General features: G+C 39.4%; 1 protein-coding gene across 1 annotated transcript in view; it reads right to left on the minus strand.

Moving 5' to 3' along the window:
* Positions 1 to 25,949, minus strand: part of BMP6 (bone morphogenetic protein 6) — a 163,817-nt gene that overhangs the window by 34,005 nt on the left and 103,863 nt on the right. The window contains exon 2 of the mRNA XM_073332087.1: positions 8,629 to 8,821. Coding sequence (XP_073188188.1) covers positions 8,629 to 8,821 — 193 coding nt within the window. The remainder of the gene's footprint in view (positions 1 to 8,628; positions 8,822 to 25,949) is intronic.

Below are 25,949 nucleotides of genomic sequence, written 5' to 3' on the forward strand. Positions count from 1 at the left end.
CACACAAATTCACTCTCCTGCTGGTGATAGCCCATCCAAAGTGACAACTCTTTACACAATGTGCATGACAATCAAGTTGGGCTATTTCCTGCACAAATCCAGGTTTTCTCACATCCCCCCCCCACCCCCATACATACACAAACTCACTCTCCTGCTGGTAATAGCTCATCCAAACTGACCACTCTTCAAGTTTAAATCCAAGTTAAACCAGAACATCTGGGGGGGGGGTAGGAAAAAACAAGAGGAAACAGGCTACCTTGCATAATGACTTAGCCACTCCCAGTCTCTATTTAAGCCTAAATTAATAGTATCCAATTTGCAAATGAATTCCAATTCAGCAGTTTCTCGCTGGAGTCTGGATTTGAAGTTTTTTTGTTTTAAGATAGCGACCTTCATGTCTGTGATTGCGTGACCAGAGAGATTGAAGTGTTCTCCGACTGGTTTATGAATGTTATAATTCTTGACATCTGATTTGTGTCCATTTATTCTTTTACGTAGAGACTGTCCAGTTTGACCAATGTACATGGCAGAGGGGCATTGCTGGCACATGATGGCATATATCACATTGGTGGATTCTCAGTAAGTGCCCAGTCAAGAAACACTTAAGATAACAATGACCTTTAAGAGACACCAATCCACATCTGAGCTTTCCTGGGAATGTGGCAGCGGCTGGTAAAGTTCTGAGTCATGCATGGACATGTGACTTGCCCATGTGACTCCAAAACTCCATCTTGCAGTTGGATTCTGCATAGGAGAGGAGAACGGGTTTCCACCCACAAGAGAAGTCTATTTAAGCCCCTGAAAACTCCTCTATTTTGTCTTCATCTGGCTCAAGAGATAGCCTCTCCACCCCCAAAGAGATGCCTGAAAGAAAGAAACTGGAACAAAGGACAGTAACTATAGGGGTGTGAGTAATTGCTGGACCCAGACTAGAAGGAGGCTAGCCTGTCAAAGAAGCTTATTGGAACATCTCTGAGGGTGAGATTAACCTGCATTTAGTTTCCTACTATATTAGGCATAGACTTGTGTGTTTTATTTTATTTTGCTTGGTAATTCACTTTGTTCTGTCTGTTATTACTTGGAACCACTTAAATCCTACTTTTTATACTTAATAAAATCATTTTTATTTATTAATTTACCCAAAGTATGTATTAATACTGGGGGGGTGGGGGAGGAACAGCTGTGCATATCTCTCTATCAGTGTTATAGAGGGCAAATAATTTATGAGTTTACCCTTTATAAGCTTTATACAGGGTAAAACAGATTTATTTGGAGTTTGGACCCCATTGGGAGTTAGGTATCTGAGTGCTGGAGACAGGAGCACTTCTTAAGCTATTTTCAGTTAAGCCTGCAGCTTGTGGGGGACGTGGTTCAGACCTGGGTCTGTGTTTGTAGCAGGCTAGCGTGTCTGGCACAACCAGGCAGGGCACTGAAGTCCCAAGCTGGCAGGGAAAACAGGAAAACAGTGCTGAGAGGTAGTCTCAGCCCATCAGGTGGCAATTCCCAAGGGGGTTTCTGTGATCCACCCGTCACAATCATCACTCAAAGGTGTTTCATCAGCCTATAGAAATGAATTGTTCCTTTTCCTAGCAGATTTGTGTCTGCATCTTAAAAGCACCGTTAAACTGGCACCCTTGTTGGCAATCTCAAGAGGAAAGATCAATGACTGAATGGACATCTTATCTCAGATCTGAAGGTGAATCTTCCTGATCAGGGTTGAGGAATAATATCTGGCAGCAGAGCAGTATCCTGTGCTGTATCTGTTTTAGATGGATAGATAACTACTGTTCTGTCAATCCACCGCCTTGCACACAATTCACTTTTGTTCACCCCAAATCCAGCTAGAATTTCCCCATACTTCTCTTCAATTTAGCTGCATTAAAGATCAGTGGCTAGAATTCAGGATGTCTACAGACTCTTCTTCATTTAGTACAATGTCATCAAATGTCAGCAAATATCAGGTCCTTATTCAAGCCATTAGTCTAAAGGAAGCAAAAGACAGCTGTTCTTTTTTGGCTTATAAGTCAGCTGCTGGAACTCAATGCAGGTCTTACGAACGTTTTGTTGGCTCCTTTAAAAAAAAAAAACTATTGCTTTTTTGCTTTTGAGCCATAAAACACTGTTCCCAATAGGCAAAAAAAACCAATATATTCCAAATGAATCACTAAAGCAAAACTTTAGCCACAACTTCCGCAGAAGTATTTTCATCACAAGGAAAAGAAAATAAGCGGACTAATGATCAAAGGATAAAAAGTTATTCAAACCAAGTGTGTTTCAAACTTCACGTAGGGCATCCAAAGAGACTTCAAGGCAAGAAGATGGGATGTGTTTAAGTGTGGACTTTCCTAGGTACAGATGTTGGCAAGCACCTGTAAACAAGTACCTAGTGTTTCCCTTTAAGAGAAGCAAGGGACAACAAGGGTACACATTACACTAACCTGGTCACACATTAGGCAACCACACCCTACAGTGTCAAAAATGTAAATAGAAGCTAAAGTTGCAGAGTGGTCAGAAGCTTGTGTTTCTTGCAAAATAGTATCTATTTTTTAAAAAATGAAAAAATCCACAACTACTTAAGCTAAGAGTAGAAGAAATAAAGTTTTCTCTCTAATGACGCTGAGAATATATGGGCCTAATTTTGCCCTTGTCATCAGAAGCCCAATCTGTGTAGACAAGTCCTGGGCATGCATCCAAAGTGCATGTTTCTTTAGCTAGAACCCCCCTCCGCACCCCAACATAAACACACACACATATAAAAATAAATAAATTCCCTAAGGGAACAGATGAGTAAGTGATTAGTAAAGAGCTATGGAGATCTGCGTCACCAGTTCAAATCTAGCTCATGTTAACAGTGACTGAAAATTGCTGTCTGTTTGGCCTAGATGAAACTTCTTTAGGATTCTCAGTTCAGATTCTAGCATGCACCTCACTACAGGCACCCTTGTCGGCAGTATCAACAGGAAAACACAACTGAATGGAGAGACTTGAATTACTTTCTTGAGGTGATCACTCCAATTCCGAGTTGAGGTGCTGCTGGCTTCAGGGTACCAGTTCTGTGACTAAACAGAGGGCTGCAGTATCCAGGACAGTCAATCTTGCATGAGTACTAAATGCCCAATAAAAAGGTACATTTATCTCCCAACTCAACAGTGCAACTTATGTTCATTAATATATTATTTGAAATACAGATATGGCTTGTCAACAACATCATATACAGAATTACTAACAACTACTTTGAAACAAAGACTTCACCAACCTCTAAGAAATGGGAGTATTAATTGCTATGGGCCATATCAGAGTCCCATTTCTCTTCACCCATTTTTAAGTTATAATACTTTACTCAATTCACTGTACTATAATGTTACATACAAACAAAAGTTACCAATGCCCTGTAGGGGAAGGAATGTCAGACCTGCTGAAATATGCATTACTATGGCTTGCTCTAGGGACTGGTGCACAGAAACTATATTGAAGGCCTAAAACTACATTAGTTAACAGAGATTCTTCTTCAGCTCCAGTGATGGAAACATGTATTTGTGGAAAAGTCTTGGGATTTGGTCTTTAAGTCTGTGTGGTCACAATGAACAGAACAGCTGACAACTATAAAGTCTACACACACGTCCATATCAGCTCATATATACTTCTAGCTAGCAAACATGAGATTTCAGCAGACCACAACTTAGAAAACCCAACATTATTCCCTTCCAACATATCAAAATCCTCACTGATATTATGCATCCAATTATTTCACTCCTTTTCTACAAATGCCACTCCTCTTAGCTTCAGTTAGTGAATGGTTGCTTGGTCTTCACAACACTTATTCAGCTAAGGCATGGCCCCAAAAATGACATCAATGGAAAGTCTGAGAAAGAAACATCACAAAACATCACCACCTTGCAAACCATCACAAGGAAAAGAAAATATTTCCTTTTAATGCTGTAGTTTGCTGCATCTTCTCATTTCTTTTATTATAGGAATAGCATCATTAGCCAATAAATTGCTTGTGTGGCTCAGATTTACTCTGACATTTAACTGACCATTAATTTCATTTTTGTCTTGATGCTTCCCTGACATGAATGTTATTCCTTAAATATATCAAATTGTTTATATTTCTTATAATTTTTGTGCCACAGGTTCTATCTTCCCTGTCTTTGCCCTCCACATCTTATTTGACACCAGTGGCCTACCAGCTGTCACCGTACTGATTGCAAATGTTGCTGAGTATCAACATGCAGCAAAGTCCAGGGCTTTCTCATAGGCAGTAGATTGTCTATATCACTATATTTTGAATGTCCGTTTGTCTATTAGATTCCAGTTATACAGTAGTCAAAGCCTCATATAGAAAGGAGAGCCTATGGCCTGATACAAAGCCCAATGAAGTTAATGGAAAGACTACTATTGATTTCAAAGGGCATTGCATCAGGCTTATATATATATATATATATATATATTATGGTCATATTTGAGGCCCCAAATAATAAGAATACACTTATATAGCAGGAGACAAAAGCCCATAGGTAAGTCCAAAACATTGAGACCTAGGTGTAGGGTCAGAATCTGGGGCCAACATGGACAATCACGGCAGGAGCAAAGGAGAGACAAGAGGAAATACAGATGGGAAATCTAATGATCATAGATGTCTGTATACTAATGTAAGGAGTATGGGGAATAAACAGGAAGAATAAGAAATACTAGTGAGTAATCACAATTACATCAAATTGGTACCACAGAAACTTGGTGGGATCATTAACATGACTGGAATACTGGTATAGAAGGGTATAGCTTATTCAGGAAGGACAGGCAAGGGAAAAAAGTGAGGAGGTGTTGCCTTGTATATCAAAGATGTATATACTTGCACTGTGGTTGAGATAGATGTGGGAGGAAGACCTGTTGAAAGTCTCTTGGTAAGAATAAAAGGGTTAAAAACAAAGTTTATATTATGGTAGGGGGTCCAATATAGACCACCTAACCGGGAAGAAGAGGTGGATGAGTCTTTTTTTTAAGCAATTAAAAAAAAAATCATCCAAAACACAGGACTTGGTAGTGATGGGAGACTTCAACTACCTACACATCTTTTGGGAACATACTACAACAAGGCACAGATTATCCAGAAGTCCATGGGATGTATTGGAGACAACTTTTTATTGCAGAAGGTGAAGAAAGAGACGAGGGGAGTGGCTGTTCTAGATTTGATTCTGACAAACAGGTAGGAACTAGTGGAGAATTTGAAGGTGGAAGGCAGTTTGGATTAAAATGTTCATGAAATGATGCGTTCATGATTCTACAGAATGGTAGGAGGGAAACAGCAAAATAAAGACAATGAACTTCAAGAAGGCAGATTTTAGCAAACTCAGAGAATTGGTAGGTAATATTTCATGGGAAGCAAGTCTAAGGGAAAAAAGAGTTCAGGAGAGTTGGCAGTTTTTTAAAAAAGAAACATTATTAAGGGCACAAAAGCAAACTATCCTAATGCATAGGAAAGATAGGAAGTATGGAAACTAGGACAAATTATGAAGGATGAATAAAAAACCCAAAACCCCACACCACAAGCATGTAGGGACAAAATTAGAAAGGCCAAGGCAAAAAACAAGATTAAACTAGCTAGGGACACACAGGGTAACAAGAAAACATTTTAAAAATACACTAGAAGCAAGGAGAAGACCAAGAACAAGGTAGTTTCCATTACTCAATGGAGGAGGAAGAGACAATAATAGAAAATGCAGCAATGGCCAAAGCGTTAAATGCCTTTTTTGTTACTGTTAACTTATTTTGTGAAAACTCTGATTGGATGATTAACATAGTGAACTTCGGTATAAATGGGGTAGGATCTGAGGGTAAAATAGGTAAAGAACAAGTTAAGAATTACTCACAAGTTAAATGTCTTCAAGTTGGCAGGGTCTGATGAAATACAACCTAGAATACTTAAGGAACTGGCTGAAGAGATCTCTTAGCCATTATTGATTATCTTTGCGAATTCCTGGAGGACAGGAAAGTTACCCAAGGATTGGAAAAAAGGGCAAATATAGCACCTATCTATAAAAACGGGAATAAGGACAACCCAGATTGTAAGCTTAACTTCAGTACCCAGTAATATAATGGAGCAAAAAATAAATTTGTAAACATCTAGAAGAAAATAAGGTCATAAACAACAGTAAACATGGATTGTCAAGAACAAATCATGTCAAACCAACCTAATATTCTCTTCTGACAAGGGAGAAAACCTTGTGGGTAGGGGGAGAAGCAGGTGATGTGATATATCTCAATTTTAGACAGTGTCAAAAGCCTTACTCTCATGAGCTTCTCATAAACAAACTAAAGTAATACAGCCTACAGAAATTTACTATCAGATGGGTGCACAACTGTTTGGAAAACCGTACTCGGTAGTTATCATAGGTTCACAATCGAGCTGGAAGGGCACATTGATTGGCGTCCCACAGGGATCTGTCCTGGGTCCAGGTCTATTAAATATCTTCATAAATGATTTGGATAATGGTATAGAGAGTTCACTTGTAAAGTTTGTGGATGATATCAAGCAGGGACGGGTTGCAAGTACTTTGGACAACATGATTAGAATTCAAAATGGTCTTGACAGCCCAGAAAAATGGTCTGAAATAAATAGGGTGAAATTCAATAAGGACAAATGCAAAGTACTACAAATAGGCAGGAATAATCAACTGCACAAATACAAAATGGGAAATGACTGCCTAGAAAGGAGTACTGCTGAAAAGGATCTGGGGGTTACAGTGGATCACAAACTAAATATGAGTCAACAATGTAAATGCAAAAACAAGTGAACATCATTCTGGGATATATTAGCTGAAGTGCTGTAAGCAATACATGAGAAGTAATTTTTCCACTCAGCACTGATAAGGCATCAGCTGGAGTATTGTGTCCAGTTATGGGGACTACACTTTTGGAAAAATATGGACAAACTCGAAAGTCCAGAGGAGAGCAACAAAAACATGATTAAAGGTCTAGAAAACATGACCTACAAGGAAAGACAGAAAAAATTGGGTTTCTTTAGTTTGGAGATGAGAAGACTGACATAACAGGGGGACGTAATAGTCTTCAAGTAAACAAAAGGTTGTTATAAAGAGTAGGGTGATAAATTGTTCTCCTTAAACACTAAGGACAGGATAAGGCACAATGGCCTTAAATTCCAGCAAGGGAGATCTAGGCTAGACATTAGGAAAAGCTTCCTAGCTGTGCCGATAGTTACGCACTGGAACAAATTACCTAGGGAGGTTGTGGTATCACCGTCACTGGGGAGGGGAAGGAGGAAGGAGTTAAGAACAAGTTACACAAATACCTGTCAGGGATGATCTAGCTCAGTGATACGCAGACCGATGTTCAGGAGCCACGAATGGCTCTTTAATGTGTCTCCTGTGACTCCTTACAGCCCATGATATTAAAATATTGTGTGATTTAATTATTAACCCATCCAAGTTAGTAAAAGAATCCTGATTGGTCAATATGTTATTAACCAATTGTAATTGATAAAATAATAATACTTGGTCAGTCATTTTGTTGTGAGAATTTAGATTAGATACATAGATGCTCAATTAGACAATAAATGAAACAATGAATGTGGCTCTTTTGGATAATGTTGATGGCTAATTTGGCTCCTGAACCACGGATGTCTGAGTATCACTGGTCTAGATAATTCTTAGACCTGCCTCTCTGCAGGGGGCTGTACTAGATGACCTATTGAGGTCCTTTCCAGTCCTACATTTCTATGATTCTGTGATTATATTATCAACTAACCTTTAACAGAGGGATTTCCTGGAGAAAATAGCCTACATAGTTTTCCAAGTGCATTGAATTTGATCTTCCTGTATAACTAAAGCATTTTTTTTAACCTATCAAGATATAAAGTTCAGCTCCTGTAATTCTGGGGCTGTCTTCTTCTCCTTCTCATTTTCCTTGGTGTAACTCCCCTAAAGTCAATCAAGTTACTGTACTTCTGATTTACAAAGGTGCAACTCGAAGGAGAATCAGGACTACAATGCTTAGCAATGTTTCTGTAGCAGTTTTACTCTAAATTTCCAGGATAAGCTCTATTACATATCCATTTAGTATCTATTTGAAATGGAACATACCCATTTTAGTGTGCATGAATAATGTTAGCAATGCAGAATCTTTAGTCTAAAACTACATGGCTTCACCCTAGACTCTTGTCTCACTTTAAGTCAACAAAATCATATTCCCCAAATGACATTCTGGACTAAGAAAAGGAGGACTTGTGGCACCTTAGAGACTAACCAATTTATTAGAGCATAAGCTTTCGTGAGCTACAGCTCACTTCTTCAGATGCATATCGTGGAAGTTTCCACAAGTCCTCCTTTTCTTTTTGCGAATACAGACTAACACGGCTGTTACTCTGAAACCTGTCATTCTGGACTAAGTTACTGCTGAGTTTCTTCAGTCCACATCCATTTTATATTTTATAAAGTCTACTTCCTAATAAATGAAACTTGAACAGTAACAACCTCTATTAACCTGGGCAAAAAATATTCTAAGTGATTTCTGCACCTTCCGAATATTCCCACCTCCTTAAAAAAAGAGTCCTCCACCCCAGGCTTCACAGTTGCCGTAGTTAGTGAAAAAGAGTGACCGTCCCTTATTTACCTGTTCTGATGCTCTTGCAGAACTTGATAGATGCTGATAAGAAAGGTTTGATTTTTAAAACTCCCCACGACACAGTCCTTGTAGATTCGGAATTCCGCAGCAGTAACCGCCTCCCCCTCTGGGATCTGGGACAAGTTAAACTTGAACTCTTTGTGGTGTCGCTGGTGAGGTGTGAACTCCTTGTCATATTCAACTACAACATTACCAAAACAAAACAAAACACAACAGATTGTGACAAACTGAAATTAACAAGAGTTTTCTCACATTCTGTCATCTCACAGCTCTTTACAATATTCATTAAGCTCCATGTTAGCCTAAGAGGAAATTACTTTCATTATTTTCTCCATTCTGACGATGGGGCTATTGAAGCATAGAGAGGGACAGATACAATTAAGTGAGCCCAGTAAGTCAGTGGCTGACCCACAAACACATCCCAGATCTCCTGACACCCAGGTTTATGCTTTAGGCTTCCAATCAAAATAAAATAATATTTGTATGACATTATGTCCAGGGTTAAAGTTAACCAAAACCACCAAGTTCCTCTTCCCTTTGTGGAAGCTTGCTTTAGCTTGAGAACTGCAAGCCAGTGGCCTCGGTTTTATGATGCTCATAAATAGGTATGAGATATGTATGGTAAGTGAGACCCAAATCAGGCCACCTGCATTTATTTAAAGAGGTTTGCACCTTAGGATTTGCATTTTCTTCTCCAGAGGTTTTTCTTTAATTTCTCTTCCCTTGTATACCTTCATTGTGCCTTGTTTGGGTTTTAACTTAATCCACTGTCATTTTGTCTTTGTTCCCTGGATTTTAATTTTATAATAATTTGTTTTAAAATGTTTATAAATTACAAAGAATTAAAAAAAATCCAGTAAAGTTGCTCTCACCAATGGAGCTGAAACAGGAATTGTGTCGGTAATAAATAAATCAACATTATGTTATCAATGTGAACATGTAATTATGGATCAGTGGTGAGGGGAGGATTTTCCTTTTAAATCAGCCTGATGCTTTTTCTCCTTAACATGCCAACTTGCTCCTGCTCAGGAAGACAGACCATACCATTCCCACCACCCCATCTTCCATCATCTTCAGATTACTTCCTACCTACGTTGGAATTTATATGGCCTTTACAACAACATTTGAGTGCCTCAAAATGTGCATTAAATTATCCTCACATTATCCTCCAGAGTTAGGAGAGATGCCCATTTTACAGATGGGAAGCTGAGGCAGAGAAGATTAAATGACTTGTCCAAAGACACAGGAAATCTGTGGCAGAGTGGGGAATTGAGCCCAGATCTCCTGTGTCTCAGTCTAGTGACTTATCCTCAAGCCCACTAAGAAAAGAAAAGCCACCCCGGTGTTCTCATTACACACAGTTAATTGATAGACACTCCTCAGCCTTTCATTTCTGTCTATTTACCCCCTCCACCTCCAACTCCAATCTTGGCTTCCTCTCTGTCCTCTCCCTATTACTAATTTGCAGTTGGAAGCTGTTCTTTCATTTGTGGTGCCGTATCTAGCTGGAACTTTACTGCGGTTCCCTTCAAGATATTTAGTCATTTCCTTCTCTTTGAAGCTTCCCTGGAAATCTTTTCACCTACAACTAACTGTGTGCAGTGCACTTTGTTGTACTATGCACTAAGGATGCTTTATAAAAGTTACGGTATAAATAGGTGAATTTGCAAACTGTGGTCATAGATAAAGGACTATTAATTTTGGCACCTCTACATCATTAAATATTGGCTTGATCAGTTTAGAATTTACACAAATGAGAGTACAGGCTATTGAGTCTAAGACAATGGTTTTCAACCTTTTTACATTTGCAGACCCCTGAAAATTTTCAAATGAAGGTGTGGACCCCTTTGGAAATCTTAAGACAGTCTGTGGACCACCCAGGGGTCCACTGGCCACACGTTGAAAACCACTGGTCTAAGAGCTTTCAGAAAGAGGGCTGGGTTGCCCATTGTATTCCTTTACCAATTTTACAAGTAGTGGTATCATTCCCTTCTAATGCTTCAGAATACATTTGTTCAATGTACTGTATCCTTCCGGTCTTCTTTATTGGCAGGTGTTATTTTTAACCAAAAGTTTCATTACACTATAGGTAGGAATTTTTATTTGAGATTGCAATTGCTGTATTTTACTGATGGTCCATGTTGCCACAAAGCATCCCATCTAAAATCAGCTTTCAAGGTGGAATGATATAAGAGATTGAAATTCACCAGTATTAGTAGGCCTTTATTTATTTTGTATGTACTCTGTAAAAGGGGCTGGAATATCTAGTTATTTCTAAGAGCGTTGCATCTATTTTCATCCACTGAAGAAAGTGTAACTGAGCATACTTTTCTAAACACTATGTTGGCATATTTCATAAGCAAGAAGAGTCCAAGCAATAAAAAGGCAAGGGTTAAGATTAAAGAGACAGAGACCAAGTTCTGAACATCTGCTACAAGATATGCAGATATATATAGCGATTGGTGATGGAACGATCTGAATCAGCTATTGGGAGGGATGGGATGGGGAAGAATGAAACAATAATTCTTGTCTAGGAACTTATTAGACCTGCATGTCTCATTTAGCATGTAGCTTCTATACCTCTACAGGTTCCCAGATTCTACCAGTGCAACAGATCTGGGCTCTACTCCCCACTCTGTCTACTACACTTGTCACATAGTGTGGGACTGAATCAACATTGTGCTAAACAATGCAGTGTGGGGGGAAAAAACTACATAGAAAGGTCCCTTTTTCCAAGATTTGTTGCAGAAGATGAGGTTGGACGAGCAAAGGTAGATGGAGAAAAGAATGGTATGGAAATACGAAGAAGGAATGGGAAGAAAACTAACAGGACAAGGAAGAGCCCCAGGAAAGGATGCTGAGGGAAATGAGAGAGAACAGGAGAACAAGAAGGAGACAGAAAGACTTAAATCAGAAAAGGAGAGAGACAGACAAGAAACAAATGAAGGAAACATTCCATGTCTCTTGCTAGTCACAGACAGGAAGCCCTGCCTCAAGATCTGACTCAGCATCAGTAAGCGTAGGAGCACAAGGAAAGTGCTGTCCCACCCGACAAGTGGTAGGAACACACCAAATATGAAGGGGGTCAGTTTTTTCCCATTAAAATATCTCCAGATTTCAATTTGGAGAAGTGGTATGGTACTGAAGTACCTCCTCTCCACCTCAGTCCAAAATGTGCACTTAAAAGCGATACAGTCAATGTGAAATCTAATCAATTTTTAAAAGAGTACAAAGTAATTTCAAGTGCAATACATGCCCCGAGTTCCTCTCTCAGTTTTTATGATCTGAAAAGCACATTTTAAAAATATCTTTGTCTTTCACTGTCATGGTGCAAAAGACCCACACAAACAGGGGAAGTGGACAAAAATTACTATAGGAGAAATGATTAAACTGACTGTACTCAAAGTGCTGTCAGAGTAAAGTAATTGAAACAAAGAAAAAAAAACTTTTGTTCTCCAATCTCTTTCAGCTACAGTAAACATAGGTGTTAATGGTTACAGCAGCAGGTACAATAAATTCAGAAAGAAGTATTATTTTAAGTTGATTTTGTCCCTCTAAAATTAGTCCAGAAAGTGTCCCTACAATGTCACAGGACTAGGAAAAAAAATAAATCAAGCTTGTATGAAACTAGCATAAAAGTTTAACTGTTTGGTTGGAAAGTTTTTCTGAGCTCCTGGCCTGGGAACCTAGCCCCCGGCCCTCCCCGTGGTGTTCCCCCTCTCCCGCTGGCGCAACGCTCTGGGTGGCCAGGCAGCACAGCTGCAGAGCCCCAGCCTGACCTGATGCTCTGGGCAGCACGGCTGTAGTGCTGCCAGCCACCAGTGCTCCAGGCAGCGTGGTAAGGGGGCAGGGGAGTTGGGGGTGGTGGTCAGGGGGCGGGGCGGTCAAAGGGCAGGGAACAGGGGGCTTGGATGGGGCAGTGGTTCCAGGGGGTCAGTCCGGAAGGACAAGGGGGGGTCTGGATGGGGCAGCAGGGGGCAGTCAGGGGTGGGGGGTCCAGGGGTGGTCAGGAGACAGGGAGCAGGGGGTGGTGGACGGGATAGGAGTCTCGGGGGGGCCCATCAGGGGACGGGGGGGTTGGATGGGGCAGGAATCCCAGGAGAGCCATCAGGGGGCGAGAAGCGGGGGTGTCGGATAGGAGGTGGGGGCTAGGCCACGCCTGGCTGTTTGTGGAGACACAGCCTCCCCTTACCGGCCCTCCATACAATTTTGGAAATCTGATGTGGCCCTCAGGCCAAAAAGTTTGCCCGCCCCTGTTCTAGCTGCTGGTATTACACTGCATCAGGTGACCCATTATTCAAAGAACAGATAGTGCACACCAAAACACCAACAAGCAGTCAGAAGGAAAAAACAACTTCTTACACTGCTTTCCAATCTTTTTTCAATGTGAATTTGTTCAGGCTGATCTGATCAGTAGTTTGTGAAAGTCCAAATTAATTTCTAACCTAAGGCTTATGTATGTATACAAGCTTTATAAGCTGACGGCAGAAGAAAAAATAAGGGAATCTTAACAGTCAACAGGTTGAAAATGAGCTTCACATTGCTGGTCATCTTCAGGCTCTGAGTCTAGCCAATGTTAGCAGAGAAGAACAGAAGAAGATACTGCAGGACTATGACAAAAATTACAGCCTTATACAAAAGTTATCCTCTGAGTCACAATATATTTTTCTATTATTACTCATTTATTATGGAGTTTCTTAGGTACAGTACGGACCTGTAGTATCACAAGTAGAAATGGGACTGAGCTGTGAAGTTTGGGAGTGTTTGCATTTGGGATTTTGGTTTGGACTAATTTCTGGACATGACTATTGTTACAAGAAATGTCTATATGTGTATGTGTGTGTGTGTGTATATATATATATATGGTTAATAGAGAAGGTGCCAGCAGCATGTTATATCAACTCTTAGCAAATAGTTAAATTACTGTATGAATACAACAATATGAATAAATATTTAAAAGTCAAGAAATTCAAAGTTAAGGTTTTTGTGGATTTGAATTGTGTGCATTTTAATTCTAAACCAATGTTTCAATAGCTATTTTTGCAAGAATTTTCTTGATTTAAAAATAACCAACCACTTGTAACACACTTCCTAATTTTAAAGCACTATATAAGGAAGCTGATTAATTAAATCAAAAAAAGAAAGAACAATCACACAATAAAAGAATCTAACCAAATATATTTAAGTGATTGTACCATTATACTTTCATTTGAATGTCTCACATGTATCTTGCAGTGTAGTAGCTGCATCAGTCCCAGGATACTAGAGACACAAGGTGGGTGGCTCTGTGTGGCTCAAAAGCTTGTCTCTCTGACCAACAAAAGTTGGTCCAATAAAAGAGATTACCTCACTCACCTTGTTTCTCGCACCTATCTTGGAAGACAGTGAAGAGAAGAATAGTGACAGTCATTTAAATAAATTCTCCTTGGGTAACTGATTTTCAAGTGCTTCTCTATTTCTCCATAAAATCATTTCAAACATAACCAAGGCACTAGCCCTGACTGAATAGAGTTGCCAGCTCTCACTATTTTATTGTAAGTCTTGCCATATTTGGCAGGGGGTTTTTGTTTTTGTTTTTTTAAGTCCCAGCTCTCGGAGGCAGGTGATTATGTGACAGAGAGCTCTTTTAAAATAAGTTTCTAGCCCATGTGGTTGCAAAGAAAAGCATGAAGACATGAACTTGAGTGCACCCCACAAGCTCAGAATTCAGAAGGCAAAATGAAAAAGGAATCTAAAAAAAGTAATATATTTTAAAAGTCATGATTTTTAGAACAATGTCAAGACTTTTGGGGGCCTAGACTCATGATTTTTGAACACTATTATATCCAAAGACTGAAATCTGAAGTTTTTAAAAAATTCCATCCTGACAACTTTAAAGAAATACTTACTCCTGTATGTAAAATCACACTTTCATATTTAATAAATGAATATGATTTATTAAAATTTAATTTAATAAACCATAATTTAAAAGCACGTTTCACTTTTTGTCCGGTTACAAACATAAGGAATCTCAGCTCCAAGAGGTTCCCCCTTTCCTCTCACCCCACAAAATTACAAAGCCCATGAAAAAGAGGCCACTTAAAATGCCACAACTATAGCATTACTATCAAATTGAAGGGCCAACTCTGCACTCCATTACACAAGTTTTATGCACTAAAATCAGTGGGGTGACACTGATGTAAAACTATCATAATGATCAGGCCCTTAATATTTTAGCATCAGTATTCCTCATGAAACACACAAACTATGTGGCTAACACATATATACAACACGTACATACGGAACCATACAACCATCTCTGACACCTTTACAATAATGGCTTTCAATGGGTTTGCACAGGATCAAATTAATTGGAGCTTAAGAAAAAACTTGTTAGATTTTGTGCAAGATGGAACAGAATCCACCTCTCTCAGCCATGGTTATATAAGTAGATGTAACAATGCATAACCCCCCCACCATCTGTTAAGTAAAGAGATGCTATTTTTAACATAAGCACTCCGCAGAATAGGGAAAAAAATCAAAGGGGTTTTACCTCCATTTTCCATTTGTGAAGAAGCAACTTTGTGAACATCTACATGAGAACTTGCATGCAAGTGTTAAAATCTACTAACTGGACATGCATGTGTAAATGACAGAAGAGTAGCATGCTTACAAGTAGAGGTCACTTAGAACATATGACTCATAGCAAACATTTACATTTACTTGTTTTTGTTGATTTTCATGCCATATTTTAAAAAAATATTTAGGTTTAATTAGGAGTTCGCTTAGAAATCAGTTTACATCCAGAAGAAACCACTAGAATCATCCAGTCTGACCTCCTGTATATCACAGGTCACCAATACCACTGTGACGCTACACTCCATAATGCTTTATAGAAATATGCTTATGAGTGTAAATATGACATAACTGTAATATGTTTTATGCTAGATATGCCATGTAACATATATTTGTAAAGGTTACTGTTCTTCTGCATGTATTCATCCTATTTGTATGTATGTATAATTTTTATATCTGAAGTTATGAGCGTTGGCTCTATGCTTATATTTAAAGTGTTTACTGTAGAAAGCACCTAAGGCAGATTTGGTCAACATAGTGTGAAGGGTTTATTCAAGTAATTGGTAGTACTTGGTTAACAATGGACCTTGATAGACACCAATCAACATCTGAGCTTTCCTGGGAATGTCCTGTAGAAAATTGAGTCATGCATGGACATGTGACTCCAAAACTCCGTTTTGTAGCTGGATTCTACATGGGGAGAGGGGAGTTTCCACCCACAAGAGAAAAACTATATAAACCCCTGGATACCCCTCCATTTTGTCTTCATCTGGCTCAAGAGATAGCCTCTCCACCCCCAAAAGAGATGCCTGAAAGAAAGAAACTGGAACAAAGGACAGTAACTACAGGAGTGTGAGTGATTGCTGGACCCAGACTAGGAGGAGGCCAGTCTGTGAAAAAAGCCTATTGAAACATCTCTGAGGGTGAGATTTACCTGTTTTCAGTTTTCTCACGGTATTAGGCTTAGACTTGCATGTTTTATTTTATTTTGCTTGATAATTCACTTTGTTCTATCTGTTATTACTTGGAACCACTTAAATCCTACTCTTGTATTTAATAAAATCACTTTTTACTTATTAATTAACCCAGAGTATATATTAATACTTGGGGGGGGGGGACAGCTGTGCATATCTCTCTATTAGTCTTACAGAGGGTGAACAATTTATGAGTTTACCCTGTATACGCTTTTTACAGGGTAAAACGGATTTATTTGGGATTTGGACCCCATTGGGGGTTGGGTATCTGAGTGCTGGAGACAGGAGCACTTCTTAAGCTATTTTCAGTTAAGCCTGCAGCTTGCGGGGGACGTGGTTCAGACCTGGATCTGTGTTTGCAGCAGGCAAGCATGTCTGGCTCAAACCAGGCAAGGGACTGAAGTCCCAAGCTGGCAGGGAAAACAGGCTCAGAGGTAGTCTAGGCACATCAGGTGGCAATTCCCAAGGGGGTTTCTGTGATCCACCCATCACAACCACCCACACACTAAACCCAAGAACTGAAGAGACACCAAACTATTAAAGCCCACAGGAGACTAGACTATTATGTACCTCAGCCAAAGAACAAGAAGGATCAAGGCACAAGGTCACTGCCAGTGTGACCTGGAGGAAAATTTCTTCCCGGCTCCACATAAGGTGATCAGCTAAACCATGAGCATGTGAGCAGGAGCAAGTCAACCAAGCACTTTAGAGAGAATACTAGGTGCCCCCTCAGAGCCCTGGTCCACCACATCCAATGTCCTATATCTCCAGCCATGGGCATCTGTGATGAGCACCATGGGCAACTGTAAAAAACCCTCCCAGAATACACTGACAGTGGCTGACCCTGAAGCATGAACTTTAGGAACACAAGACAAACTGGAAGTGAGCCTCATGGCTGTTAAGCCCTGCCTCCTACCATCACAAGCAAGCCTGTGATACAATTGCGCTTATAAATGTATCCATCTCTTTCTTAAAACTAATTAAGGGGTTTGCCCCCACAACTCCTACTGGGAGGCTGTTCCAGGACCTCACCTCTCCAATGGTAAGAAACCTTCCTCTAATTCCAAGACTGAATTTGTTCATGGCCAGTTTATATCCATTTGGTCTTGCGCCAACATTGTTTTTTATCTTAAATAGCTCTTCATCCTCCTTGGTATTTACCTCCCTAACATATTTCTAGAGAGCAATCATATCCTCTCTCAGCCTTCCTTCTGCAAGACTGAACAAGTCAAGCTCTTCCAGTCTCCTCTCATAAAGTTAGGAACCCTCTGTGATATTATCTGATAAAATATGACCATGTAGATCATTGTGCTACCACTGTTCTATAATTTCTACAAATCTTGTACAAAGTATGTCAAGTAAGATGTCTATGGAAGGTTATGATTTGCTGAATATGACTAAGCTATTTGTATGTACGTATCATTTTTGTATCTGAAGTTATGAGTATTAACTATGTACCTGTATGTCGAATGTCTGCTGCTGTGGTAACACCCAAAAGGGTGAAATCTTAGCCAGCAATCTTGAAGGGACTATTCAAGTTAAATGGCCCATCAAGGAACACTTAACTCACAATGGACCATGGGAGATGCCTATCTATACTTAATGGACTTTCCTGTGAACATTCTAACTAGAGTATGGGTGATGGTGTCTACGATGACTAAGTGAAGCAGGCATGGACATGTGACTTGCCTGCGTGACTCCAAACACCATCATGTTCCCTGTAATTTTCCCACAGTGAGAACAATGGGTTTCCCTTCACTTGGACGAAGCTATAAAAGGCCCTGGGGACATCTCCATTTTGGCTTCTTTCCTGATCAAACCTCTCAACTATGAACTTATTCCAAAGGAAAGAACGAGGAGTACTTGTGGCACCTTAGAGACTAACACATTTATTTGGGCATAAGCTTTCATGGGCTAAAACCCACTTCATCAGATGCACGGAAGTGGGTTTTAACCCATGAAAGCTTATGCCCAAATAAATTTGTTAGTCTCTAAGGTGCCACAAGTACTCCTCGTTCTTTTTACTGATACACACTAACATGGCTACCACTCTGAAACTTATTCTAATGGGAGCATTCTAACCAAGGGGCTGAGTACCTCCAATGATCTGCAAGCAACCAGAGACTTAACAAGCCAGCAGTTTATTCCATCACTGCTACAAGCCTGAACCAAGAACTTTGTAATTACTGTATGTATTTGATTCCTTTTACCAATTTTAACTCACACCTTTTTCTTTTTATAAATAAATCTTTAGCTATTAGATACTAAAGGACTGGCAACAGCATGATTATTGGGTAAGATCTGAGTTATATATTGACCTGGGTATGAGGCTGTTCCTTTGAGATCAGAAGAATCCTATTGTTTCATGAAACTGGTTTTAAATAACTACTCATCATTAAGTCTAGTGTCTGGGTGTTGAATCCAGGACTGAAATACCTAAAGAGGCTGCAATTCTGACTTGTTAGTCAGTGTGGTGAGACAGAAATTTACTTTTGTTGCTGGATTGGTATAGCTTATGGGAGAATAACCACTGGTTTTGGGGTGTGTCTGCCCTATTTCTCAGCAGCTTGTTCTGAATTTGGTATTCTCAGTTGTGACCGCTGGAGACACAGTGACACCGTCCACTCCCCTAACCATCCTGGTAGCTCTTCTCTGCACCTGTTCCAGTTTGAATTTATCTTCCCTGAATTTATCTTCCATGATGGGTAGGACCCTTAGTTTTCAGTTTTTATTTTATTAATTTTTTCCTAAGAATGTATTGGTGTTCATTACAACATCAAAAAGAGCTAAAAATCAGTGTAAAAACTATTAATAATTTTTCTCGGTAAATATTGGGGTTTATTTTGGTGGACAGAAAGACAGATTTTCATTTTCTTCCCATTTTAGTGTCTCAAATTTTTAAGCAGTTATCTGCTAACAGCTTGAAATGTGTATGTGGTGGGCATGAGATTCATCGGTATGTTCAGATGTGCACGCACTTCAGACCTTGCATGCATGTCTGTTTGTTTATTGTACGTGTCTTCTAGACTAATACATGGTCTTACTTCAACAGGTAGATTTGCATATACACACAGACTAATGTATTATCATAATATTTAGTTTCTCATGCAATGTATTGTATTTTCCTAATAAAACAAGTTATTTTTTATATATTTTAATGATACAAAAGTAGGGTGAAAAATCAGAAAAAAAAAGAATAATACTTTTTGTAAACCCAGGAGGGATCAGTAAAAATCGGTTTAAACTGAAAACGAAGGGGCTTAAACGTGGGTGACCAGAATTGTACACAGTATTCCAGATGAGATCTCACCAAGGCCTTGTACAATGGCATCTCTCTCTTTCTCTCTGAAATGCTTCACCTAATACATTCTAGGATGACATTTGCCTTTTTCACAACTGCATCGTAGTGGGAGCTCAGTCATCCTGTGATTAGAGCATACACCCAGGTCTCTCCCCTCCTCTTTCACTTCCAATGGAGTAGACCCTACCTTTGTGACCTGGCACTTAGTACTATTGAATTTCATCCTATTTCTGTCACTCCAGTCTTGAAGGTCATCCAGCTCTTCATGTATAATATTCTGATCCTCCTCTGTATTGATGATGTCTCCCAACTTTACATCCTTAGCAAATTCCAATAGCACACTCCTACTTTTTGTACTAACGTCATTAATAAAAATATTACCTAAGATTGATCCCAAAACTAATCCTTGAGGAATTCCACTAGTAACCTCCCTCCAGTCCAATAATCCACCTTTCAGCAAAAACCATTGCCTTCTCTCCTTTAGTCAATTCCCTGTTCATTTTACAATGTTTTATTGGTCCTCATCTTCCCTAATTTAACTAATTTCCCCTGTAGTACCGTCAAATACTTTACCCAAGTTCAAGTATATCAGATCATTGCACCTTCCCTTATCTTAAAACAACAACAACAAATAACCATTATTTCCTCAAAGAAGGAAATCAGGTTAGTCTGGCATGATTTACATTTGGTAAACCATATTGCATTATATATATTTTTTATCATTTACCCCTATACTTTTAATTTTTCTTGTTGTTGTTGTTCATAATTTGTTCTAAAACCTTGCCTACTAACATTATTACCCAAATCACTCTTCCCCCACCACACCCCCTTTCTTAACTATAGGTACAACGTTAACTATTCTCCAATCACATGGTACTACACCCAAATAGACAGATTTATTAAAAATCCTTACTACCAGAATAGCAATCTCATGTGCCAGTTCTTTCAGTATTCTGGGATGGAAGTTATCCAGCCCCACAATTTGAACACAGTAATTTCTTTAAGATCTTCTATCTCAGATGTGGTAATTTCCATTTCTTGTCGCTCATTTCCATCAGCTGTACTGCCTTTATGCCCATGTTCCATATTATCATCCTTACTGAAAAACTAAGACTGAATGAATACTTTGTTTTTGGGCCATACCTAGATTATCTTTAATCTCCTTCCCATCCACACTGCATAGCAGCCCAATCTCATCACTCCTTATTCTCTTTTTATTTATATAACTAGAAACTTTCTTATTTATTTTAATTACCTTGGCAAGAGCTAATTCAGCCATTCTCACTTTATCCCTACATTTTCCAACTGCCATGATGTAGCTTTCTTTACTAATCGAACACCTTTTTCCATTCCCTATCTCTCTCCTTACTCTGCTCTCTGTTTACTCCTAATACCCTTTTTGAGATGATTATCCATCCAGCTGGGTCTGGAACCTTTCCCTATAAGTTTTTTTCCCCCTTTCTTGGGATGCAAATTTTGGACAGTTTTTGTTTAGGTGATTTGAAGAAATTCCAAGCCTCCTCCACATTTAAGACTTTGAGCTCTTCAGTCCAGCTGACTTCTTTACCTAATTCCCTTAATTTCCCCAAATCCGCCCTTTTGAAATTAAAAACCTTAGTTGAAAAGAAACCCAGCCAGTGAAATTTACTGGTGAGGAAAACCTTTTACTTTTAAGTTCACATAGTTTGTTAAGTTAGGTATTAGTTTGCATTTTACTCTTGTTTACTTTTTGTAACCAATCATGACTTTTATGCATCATAATCTATCTTTCTGTGGTTAAACTTATTCTATTGTTTTATCTTAACCAGTGTGTTTGGATTATAGTGTGTGAGAAACTCAATTTGGGATAACAAGGCTAGTGCATCATCATTTTCCTTTTATGAAATGATGGATTTTCTATGAGCTTGTACTGTTCAAAAGGGTATTGAGCAGTACAAGGCGCACATTTCTGGGAAACAAGGCTGGGACTAAGAATTTGCGGGTTTCTACCTCTGTGTAATTCAGAGTACTGGTCAGAGTACTCATGTGTTTAGCTGGAAGTGAATTTTCATGCTCAAGGCTGTGTGACACCACTGTTAAACAGCCCAGATTGTATGCTGGAAAATGTCACAGAGTCTCCCATTATGACAATTGCCAAAAGCCATTCTCTCTCTAATATTAAAAGAGATTTCTACTCATATCCGGGTGTTACCCTGAAGGTCTATAGCAGACCCCTAGCACTATCCCAACAGAACCTCTTTTACAATCCTTCCCCAAATTGATTATGATCTAAACAGATTCTGTTTTGGCCATTGTGTCACTTTTATTTCTTTACAGTTTACTGTTGCACTGATATACCACAGTATCCCACCACCTTTACCTTTATTCCTCTCTCTCCTAAACAGCATTTTATTTTTCAATGTCAGTATTCTAGTCATGTGTGGTAGTCCACCATGTTTCTGTAATCCCTATAAGATCTGGTAAATCCCTGTAAGATCTGGTACTCAGAGTTCCAGTTCCTCCATTCTATTGCCCAGATTTCCTCCACTCGCGTACAAGCATTTCAGTTGTTTCTTCTCAGACCTCACCCAATTTTCTAGCTTGTGGTGTTCCGTAATCTCTTACTATATCTTCATTTAGCTGATTTTCCTGCTCCCACATATTGAAACCAGGTGTGAAGATTTTGTGAGTCTCTCCCAATCTCCTCCCCTCATCTCCTAGTTTAGAGTCTTCTTATCAATCACGCCAGCCTTGATCCTAGAAGAGTAATAGCCCAGATATGCAAGTGGTGTCTATCAGTCAAGAAGAGTTGTCTTTCTGTAAATATCAAGCAGTGGTCAAACATCCCCAAACCTTCCTCATTGCACCAATCCTTGAGCTATCTGTTGATCTTCATTATCTTGTCACGCCTTAGCCCTTCTTCTCTAGGGACAGGAAGTATTCCACTGAAAAATCACCTGAGCTTCCACTTCTTTAAGTGTCTTATACAGCCATGTGTGGTTATCCTTGATCCATTCCAATGGGAATCTAGCCATGCCGTTCATTCTGACCTGCAGCACAATTGGTGGCTGCATCTCCACTCACATGAGGATCCTTTTCAGTCTCACATCCACATCTTGTATCCTTGCTCCTGGCAGACAGCACACACTGCTGGTTCTGCTCTGGTGCAAGCCTGTTGAGTCTTCTGAGCATGAAGTCCCTGATCACATAGACCTGTCTCTTCCTGAGGTTGGTATGAATCTGTCTTATGTTCTCTCTCACAGTCCCCTATACACCATCCTTATTTTTCCTTAGGCTCTGCTCCCTGGCTATCCCCACCATCTCTTCTACAGGGGCTAGCTTCCCTTCTTTTCTTCCTTGCCACACCATCTTCTGCCAGTTTCTCCTCATCATTCCCCTGGCACAAGCCTGTTACTCAACTTGATTTCATCACCACTAGCTGGCCCCTTTCTCTGCCTTGTCCTCATGGTCACATTCTTCTATGGATCACCCTCCTGTTCTGGCAATTTGTCCTCCACATCCTTGTGTTTGGCAAGTGTCTGCAAATCTTGAGTTGTCTGTACCACCACCTCCTCTCTCCTCTTCTGCACTAAACCTTTAAATCCTCATCCGAATTCTATCATTTTCTCCAGCTTCATCTCTAATCCTTCCATCTTCTCCACCGTGAGCTCTATCAGGTGACAGTTCATAGATAAGTAGCTTCCCTCAGATACTCCCCCTCAAGGATGATACATATCCAGCAGCTTCCGCATCTTCAGCGCCTCTCCTCGAGTCACTTCTAATGCTGCTTCAGTAGCCATCATAGTCTTCTCTCCCTATTCTTGAAAAAAAGAAAGGGAAGGAGGGGGAAAAAAAATCTCCGATCTGCATCCTGCAGTGAAGCCCTAATGAAGAACGCGTGTGTCAGGAGCAGCAGCAGCTAAGAGTATTCAGAATTATGCTGGCCACAAATATGAGCTTTTAATATTAAAGGCTCTCATCATCAACATGCATGCTGAAAAGAATGCCCTATCTTTAGGATGAGAAAAGCAATGAAATTCAGATGGCATTTCATCTTTAGCTTACCCCATTGTGTCCTATCTAGAAGTTTTTTTCAGTGCAGGGGAGAGGGAGTTTCCACTTTTTAAACAAATATCAGAAATGTCAAATGATGTCTGTCTTGGTCTGACAGAAAATTCCTCTACTGAGGTTGAAGGACCTATGCCAATTTACATCAAATGAAGATCTGACCCTATATGAAAAGCTGGAGGTGCTAGAAAAGAATTATTCAGACTATAACCAGTGATTAATTTGACCCCAGTACAATTATGGAGATTACATTTAACAATAGCAAAGCAATCTCTTTTTACACAACTTTCTGTAACATATCTTGAATAGGGGATGAGCCTTTTTACCATAGAAAACATTAACTGAGTTGTTCCTCTGTGCTGGGAAACAAGCTGGAACCAGCTAATAAAAACAAGATTAAGATCAATACACAACAGCTTACTTTCAGATTCCTGAATCAGACAGACAGTTTTAAAACAAAATCATGCACCCATCAAATTCACAGCATCTACAGGGTACCAGAAATTATGAAAAACCATTTGCATAGTATCCACTGAGATGCTTACTCTACAGTCAGGATGCGGCATATTAAAACCCTGTCAACATCTTGGACCAGTTTCACTAAAGCTGGCACAGAAAGACCTAAATTACCAATGAGGGAGGTCAGGAAAACCAGCTGTAACTCCTGTTGGAAGCTCCATAGTAGCTAAGCAAATGGAAAAAAGTCACTGAATCAATAGACTTCAGCAATACCCTCTTCTCAGACAGTGTCATGCACTTTGGGGGCTCCCTGGCTCTCTACAACCACAGCAGCATAGCAGAAAAATGAGACCACTCTGAGACCACGACAGTCCAGTCTGAGGCAGACTTTCCACAACAGGGACCTTTGTCAGTGTAAATATAGGTGCCCTCTGGCCAACTTTCTTCTCAGCCTTTGAACATAACCATTAACAAAACCAGTCTTTTTCATGCATTGGATGACCACACCTACAAAGGATCTGCACCACACTGATACAGTGTAAATACCACCGTCTTGTCTCCATGTACAGTTGCTTCTGAGGTGTCCAATTGGTATATCAAAAGAACCATTGTTTGTATTTTTATAGCAATAGACCAGCTGCTACTTTCCCCATGAGTTTATTAAGATTGGTTATTTATTGGATTGGAAACTTTTTTCTATTCAGTTTCAAAATTAAATGTGATTAAATTACTATTACTCCGTTCAAATGGCATATCTATACTTCATATTCAGGTTTCATATAATGTTTCTTTAAAGAATCATTGTCAACCTGATGATACCTATTAAGATAAGAAGCTCAGAGCTGCAGCCAGAGACACAAAGGTCAGGAGAACATTTCTACAGCTTCTGTTTTTTTCTGTTTTTTCTTTATTTGCTTCTGCATGTATATCCATATAATACTTACATATCTCACCTAAAGCAATCTGTGGAAAGCTCCTATTGTTCCCCACATTTCTCCTCCTCCAGGCTTGTTACATATCATGCTGTATTTCCTGCTAAAATCATAATTAAAATGACAGTTCCCTGGGATTTCACAGCTGCCCAAATCATATCAATAGGTATTTTGAAACATGTTCAGGAATTTTTAAATACTATGTTGCAATTTCCTGGTTTACCTCACACTGTCTGTGAAACTCTGTAAGAACTTAAGGCAGTCCAAGTAAGTCACCACAGTTTTGATTTAAATTTTAATACATCCGTTGTGCAAAGCAGAAAATGTTTTGTTTATGTCCTTTTCTCTCTCCCCCTAATTCACTAGGGAGCTTTAACATTATTAGTGTAACTGTGAATCTAACAGCAGTAAACAGGAAAGCCAGCCGTATAAAAAATGTTTGCAAATTAAGTTATACGCTTTTCATTCTCTTGCACACTAAGCTCTTGGCACTGCATGCAGTTTTGGGTTTTTGTTTAATAGCCCAGCTGAGAGAGATAATTCTAGGACACAATACAGTCATACACTGTAAAAATACTGTAGAGGGTGTTTAAGATTTTATAAATTACTGCAAATGTTTAATCCAGCATTCAAGGAAAAACATCAGTCAGTGGAGTAAGCACAGAAACTATGTAGGAACAAGATATTATTCTTGAAAATTTGCTAAACTGTGACAAAAACCTGTCCCACTGTCTACATGGAACTGGAATTGTAATCTTCAATATAAGGTTTGAGATTCATCAAATCACAATCTAATTCTTTGCTAGATTTTTTGACATTATTAACCTGTATAAACTTGACCCTTCCTGATATAATATCCCATTTTCAAAGATGACTGTACTGCAAATGTTTTCAACTCACCTAACAGGTATATCCCAACAATACAAGACAGCGAACATGGGTATATAAGTGGGTGAGATGCTTTGTGCAAAATAGGCAATAAGAGGAGGACACAGGGAAGGAGCAGGTCAAAGAAATCCAGGAGTGAGAGAACAAGAATCA

Source organism: Lepidochelys kempii, chromosome 2, assembly GCF_965140265.1.
Source record: "Lepidochelys kempii isolate rLepKem1 chromosome 2, rLepKem1.hap2, whole genome shotgun sequence".
In the NCBI taxonomy this organism is placed as follows: Eukaryota; Metazoa; Chordata; order Testudines; family Cheloniidae; genus Lepidochelys; species Lepidochelys kempii.